Source organism: Vanellus vanellus (genome assembly GCF_965231255.1).
Source record: "Vanellus vanellus genome assembly, chromosome: 25".
NCBI classification, from domain to species: domain Eukaryota; kingdom Metazoa; phylum Chordata; class Aves; order Charadriiformes; family Charadriidae; genus Vanellus; species Vanellus vanellus.
The window spans coordinates 3,171,723-3,177,722 of record NC_138930.1 but is presented as its reverse complement, the minus strand read 5'-3'; the positions used below and the strand labels follow the sequence as shown (position 1 = coordinate 3,177,722).

General features: G+C 48.1%; 1 protein-coding gene across 3 annotated transcripts in view; it reads right to left on the bottom strand.

The window, feature by feature from the left end:
• Nucleotides 1-266: 266 nt before the first annotated feature.
• Nucleotides 267-6,000, bottom strand: part of PTPRS (protein tyrosine phosphatase receptor type S) — a 164,723-nt gene continuing 158,989 nt past the window's right edge. For all 3 annotated transcript variants that reach the window (XM_082495277.1, XM_082495279.1, XM_082495278.1), the window contains 5 exons: nt 5,412-5,538; nt 5,207-5,332; nt 3,985-4,139; nt 3,135-3,270; nt 267-2,643 (listed from right to left, as the gene is read on the bottom strand). In XM_082495277.1, the coding sequence (XP_082351403.1) occupies nt 2,575-2,643; nt 3,135-3,270; nt 3,985-4,139; nt 5,207-5,332; nt 5,412-5,538 (613 nt within the window). In that variant the 3' untranslated portion in view covers nt 267-2,574. The remainder of the gene's footprint in view (nt 2,644-3,134; nt 3,271-3,984; nt 4,140-5,206; nt 5,333-5,411; nt 5,539-6,000) is intronic.

Genomic DNA, 6,000 nt, shown 5'->3' with positions numbered 1-6,000 from the left:
GCCCACACTGCCGTAGCTAAACTAGTGGTGAGCTTATCCCTGTGTCACTGCAGCTACTTGGCCAAAAGCTCTCCAAATGAGCTCATTTCTTTGCAGCCACATGTTTGGCATGTAAAGGTGGCCTATTTTTAGACGGAGCATAAGCACAGCCAAGGGAGAGCAACCTGCTACCTGCCCGCGGGTGCCAGAGAGAAGGTTCCTGCAGTTGCTGCAGAACTGCTTCGTTCGCTGCCCACTTCAACCAACAAAGAGGTTTGCAGTCAGCCTTTCAGACAATCTTCCTTTAATACAAAGTCAATATATCTACATACACAGTGGTATGAAAACCACTTACTGTTTCAGTTTGAAATAACAGTGTGAAAGCAACAGCACTTTGCTCTCATACAAAGAAAAAAACCTCCCCCCTCCCCCCAACTCGTCCAGTACGATTTTGCTGCAACATACTTAGAAATTTGGGCAACTTTCACACAAATAAGAAGTAAAATCTCGAAGAAGCCTTTCGTTCATTTCTTTTTTTTTTTTTTTTCTTTTTTGAGTTAAAGACAGGAAATCGATTGTTTGGGGGTTTCTGGGTAGCACTTGATGGCCATGATTACCCCTTCTAGAAAAATAAAAAAAGGAAAAGTCACAGGCAAGCAGTGTTCAGGGCAGTGCGTCTTTTCCAAGACATGCTGTCCTCTGTGCACTTCTGCAAGAAACCGCCTTGTCACGTACACTTGCGAGAGCATCATATCTACAACCAGCGCACGGACAGACGTGGGCCGTTACCTACAGTACACCTTTGATGTTAAAAAAGAATCTGTGTGTGCGCTGACGTGTGCCATGGCTCTGAAATCGCTGTCTTTCTGGTTTCAGTCATCATAAGACACAGGTATTGTTTAATCTCCCCGTTCACCCCTGGCCCTGTTACGACCGGGCAACACGGCCGCAGGTGAAGGGGAGGGGGTTGGCACTGCCACCGCGTCTGGCCTGCCTGCTCCCCTCACCCCCTGCCAGAGACACCTGATATGTCTGCGGTTTAAAACAAAAGAACCCAAAAAAAAAAATAATCCAGAAAGGACATTTTGTACTTACATGAGCAAGTTAAACCTTTTAAATGGTAGAAAAGCAATATGTAGAAGTAGCAATTTGCACTGCATTTTTATATATCACAGCCATTACACGTAACATTTCTACAGTGAAAAAATAGACTGTCTTTGAACATAATATGAACAAATAAGCAAATTTTTCTTTTAAATTCATTGACTGATATTCTTTGTCTTTTTTTTTTTTAAAAAAAAGGAAAAAATACACTATTTAAAAAAAAGGTAATGTCACTTGTTACAGTTACATCGATACTTTAAAGAAAGCCACTCACAGTATATGCCATTGAACGCATCTTACTTGATCTCTCCCCGTTATTTGTACAGCTAGGGCATGTTCGTAGCTGTGCCAGCGAGCTCGGGGTGACGCGGTACCGGGACAGTCCTGAGAGTATCTCTGCATCGCTCCCGCAGCGCCGCGGTGGGCAGAGGCGCGGGGTTGGCAGCGAGAAGCGGTTGGCTATTGGGGATACGGTTCTTAAGGGCGCTTCTGCTCCGTTCGGAGAGATGCTCCTGGCCTCCCGCAGCAGGGGCTGGCGGGGCGGCGCGGCTGCTGGCAGCAGGAGTGGGGGTGGGCGAATGTGCAAAGAGGATGGGAAAGGGGCCGCCTTTCTTCAGGGGGTGTCCCGCCACCGCTCAAATGAATGCCTTTGCGTTAGCTGGATGTGCTGACCAGGGGGAACAGAACCAGCAGTCAGCGAACCCAGCGCGGGGAAGCCGCTGCCTCTGCCTGTCCCACTGGTGCGCGAGGGGAGGGGGCCACACCACACAGCCAGGTCTGGGGTTTGTATCTCTGTCTCTATAATTTTAAATATCCTAAAAAATAACTTTTGGAATTAGAAGAAATGAGGAATGTTCCAAGTATTCAAAATGTGAGCTATAAAACCTCCGGCGTGGCAGGGGCATTCGGTGAAGGCTGTTTGCAAGGTGCCTGTAAGCCCAGGATCATCCCAATGCTGACACTGAGGTTATTAAGACTCCAGCTAGAAGAACTCCTGACCCTAAGTCTGCCTTAGTGTTGAGATTTAGTTCCTTTTCTTATCTTTTACAGAACACCTTCAATTCTGCAAGTGACTTCCTTTAAAGACTGCCAACTATATTAGTAAATAAACTGAACTCTAATGATGTAACCAAAGTCGGTTTCCTTCCCTTCTCCAGCGGTAACATTTCGCAAGGTGTGTTTTAGCTTTTGGATCTGTTTCACGATGTCCATACGTCCTCCACAGCGAACACCACTTGAGGTAACAAGAGCAGTTCACCACTTAAAGCAGTCCTTCAGCAATCTCCTGAGCTGCCTCTTCACGGTCCAGGTTACAACATGGAGTTCCTGAAGGGGTGTTCCTTTCAATCCTTCCCCCTGCTCCCCGATGCGTTGTCCAGATGAAAAGGTACTTCTTCTGATTCAGTTTTCTAAGTTCAAGCGCTCCTCCTGGGTCAAAAGAGGCCTTCCAGGACTTAAGTGGTTGGTAGAGTCTGCACAACGGATGGCTTTTTATGTTGCATAGTGATCAAAACTTCCCAGATACTCCAGAGCTGCCTGGTAACAGAACTGGTACTCATCCTGCGAACAGCAAAGAGAACCGCCTTCAGAGGTTTGGAACAGCCCTTCAGGATCCCTCCCCCCTCTCCCGCTACCACACCCTCGGGCAGGAACCATCTTTTATTCTCGAAGAGCTTCGATCTACTGGGAAAGGAAATCCCTTCCCTTTATTGTTTGTGCATCCTCCTCCTACTGAGCCTTCTGGCGCTGCAGCCGGCGGGGGCTGAGTTTCGAGGCAGGTGAGTCCCCTTACCCCAGAGGTGGGGATGAGACAAGAATCGGGGCTGGCAGAGCGGGATGAAATCTTTAAGAGCCTTTATAACAACAGGAATTTTTATTACTTAGGTAAAATGAGCAGCGCAGCCTGGGCTTGCTGAGTACTCCTCGGCTAAGGCCGTGCTCGTGGTTAGGAAGGCAAAAAGCGCGCTGCACCCAGCCCCTTCTGCAGCCGCTGTGCCGCGCTACGCAGCGCTCCGAGCTGTGCCGGGGCCGCGCTCCCCACTCCCGCTCACCTCTGTTTGCACCATAGCAGGTCGTTGTGTTCGCAGCATCTTTACTGTCTGGAAAATATCTACAACACCCTCATAACGCATTCTTTCCAGGACGATACTCAATGTGATAAACACTCCAGTCCTGCCCACGCCAGCACTGCAGGAATGGGAGAAAAAACAGGAAACTGTATGTTACAGCGTTCAAATGCTGCTCTAAACGCTGAGGTTGCGGTATGGTTGAGCTGTGTCTTATGAACATGAACGTGTTAGAACTGAAGAGCCTCAGTGAGTCCTCCAGGAGGTAGGAAACAGTAAATCTGCCAGAGCGCGTGACCCAAACAAACATTTGAGAAAGTGAAATAAAAAAAAATAAAAATAAATCAAAAGCTTTGGGTAGTGGTAAAGAGCATTCAGTGTGAAAATTATTACTAATATGTAACGTTAAGCTTTTTAAATTAAATAATTTGAAGAACACATTATCCCGTGCTGCCCAGGGGTAGGGAGGTACCATTCTTGCTACCAGCAAACACAGCCCAGCCCTGTTACTGGTAAAAAATACCTCTAATTCTGCAGGTCAAATATTGATTAACACTGTGGTTCCTGTCTCCTTCAGAGTAGCAGCATTTCGTACCTCTCTCCCAGATAAAAAGGGTGAGAGGCCTTTTGGGCAGTGCCCAGGTCTGAAGGGAAATGAGTTTGGTTGGCAGAAGCAACACTGTTTGCCCCCCCCCCCCCCCCGCCCTCCAGACACCCCAAGACATCCGCCTGCAAAGATGGGGTGGGAGAGGAAGGAGATAGCTGTAGGATTTTAATTCCTTCTGCTCTTTTGACTCCTCAGCTGAATTAGATGTTACCATTAGCGCGTGCCTACCTGCAGTGGACAGAGATGGGGCCGTCCTGCCCAAACTGTTCCTTGGTCTTATGTACCTGTCCAATGAAATCGATAAAACCTTCTCCTGATTTTGGCACGCCTTGTTCTGGCCAGTCAGTGAACTGGAACTGACGAACGGTTCGTGACTGACCGTCCTGGGGGGAGAAAATAGTAATATTTAAAACATCCTGTATTTGTGGCACTAAGGACAAAAGGCAAAAAATCCCCCATTTTGTTGCTAGTTCATTAAAGGGCACAAGGAGTTGAACCAACTTTGAGTTATAATCAAGTGAAAATAGATGTATTTTATATACGTAATGATGGAGCTGCTCGTGGTGCAGTTGCCATTTCTGGAACGGTCTTGTCAGTAGAGATCTGTGCTCCTGGCGGGTGCGCGGAAAGCTCTGACCACAGCAAAGGCTGCACAGATGGAGTCTTCAGCAAAGGAACATTCAAGGTGAGGTTATGGCCTCTCTATCAATCTTGAGAAAGAGTTTGCCACAGTGTCAGAATTACAGCTGACAGGAAGATAAATCTTGTTCTAGCAGGACTGATGAGGCATCCTCCTCCTCAACCTTGCAAATAGAGTTATCGGGTTCTCTAATACTGGCAACCGCCGAAGACTCTACTTGGAGCGCGAGGGTTACATTTGCTAAACAAATTTCAGAGGGTACTGACATATTCCTTCAGAGGAGAAATCTGACATTATGGGAGTGAATGTGCCCCTTTGAATACGAGTCACGGCGGCTCCTCTGAAAACCTGAGGAGAAGCGCACGTTTTCTGTTGGACGCAAAGTATCCTTTGCAAGTCTGTGTTTTTATTAGCTCTTTGGGAGATGCTATTTTCTGCTTTCAGCAACTTTCAATAAGCTGCAGGTAAAACCAAAAGCCGCGTACGTCCCTAACAAAGTGACTCGCTACTGTGATTAGTGAGCAGAGGTTAGAAAACTACTTTCAGTTTGTAAGAAGATATATTCAAGTGCCATCTCTGTGTGTTGGTGTGTTCTGTTCTTTGTCACAACTAAGCTCTCCCCCATTGATGGTAATCCCAGACTTTCACAGAGAAACTGTTTACACCTCGCTCTTAGGGGAGCCAGAACACGCCAAACACCCTTGTTTGCTTTGAGCCACCTTCCCTCTTGCACAGCTTTGAACCGCTCCAGCCCAGCCCCAGCGACAACCCTCACAAGCACCAACTGCATGTTGTGCAGCACACACTTACCCTGGCATCAGTGACCTTGAATTCTCGCAGGATGTACTGAGGCATGTTGTATTCAGCCATGGGATCTACTACAAAGTACTGGTACCGGGCAGAGCGCTCCGCTGGCCAGTACTGGTGGCACTTTTCCTGCCCAGGGGAAGGGAAGGTCTCTGTTAGCCCTTGTGCTATTGGCTTCCCCCCATGTTTGCCCTTAGCACGCGCTTACCCGCCCCATCTCGCGAAGCTTAGTCAGCATCACGACAATGGTGGAGTTGTTCTCCCATAGCATCCGCCAGAAATCTTCAGTGGTCTCTGCCAGTGGCCCTTGAGTAGCAATGTACGCCTTCTGTTGTCTGAAATCGAGCCCAGACACAAGGGGTGAGTGAAGGGGGTGTGTGGAGAATTGCTTGAGCAGAAGCTGTGGGAAACGCATACAAAAGCTGGAGAGTAGGAAAACACATGGCAATGCTGGGGAAGAACTAGAACAGCGCAAGGTCTAAAGGGGCAGGAGCTGCCTTTGGTACTAATGGTCAAAAAAAATAAGCCAATGGTGAAGCTTTCTCTGCTGTTTCCAAGGGGCAAATCCAGATTAATCTAACACGATACCCTAGATGGCAGCAGGTGTAACATGGGGCATGCTGGATTCTTGCAACCAGAATCTGTGTTTTCTGGGCCTGAGTAGCAGCGAGAATTCAACTGCCAGGCACAGATATGCACCGGGAGGTGAGGAATCCTGCACATGGGGTTGCTTTGTCCCTTCAGTGAGGGCTCCGCTTTAGCTGGCCAGGCTCCGAGCACAGCAGCGGAGGGCTGCA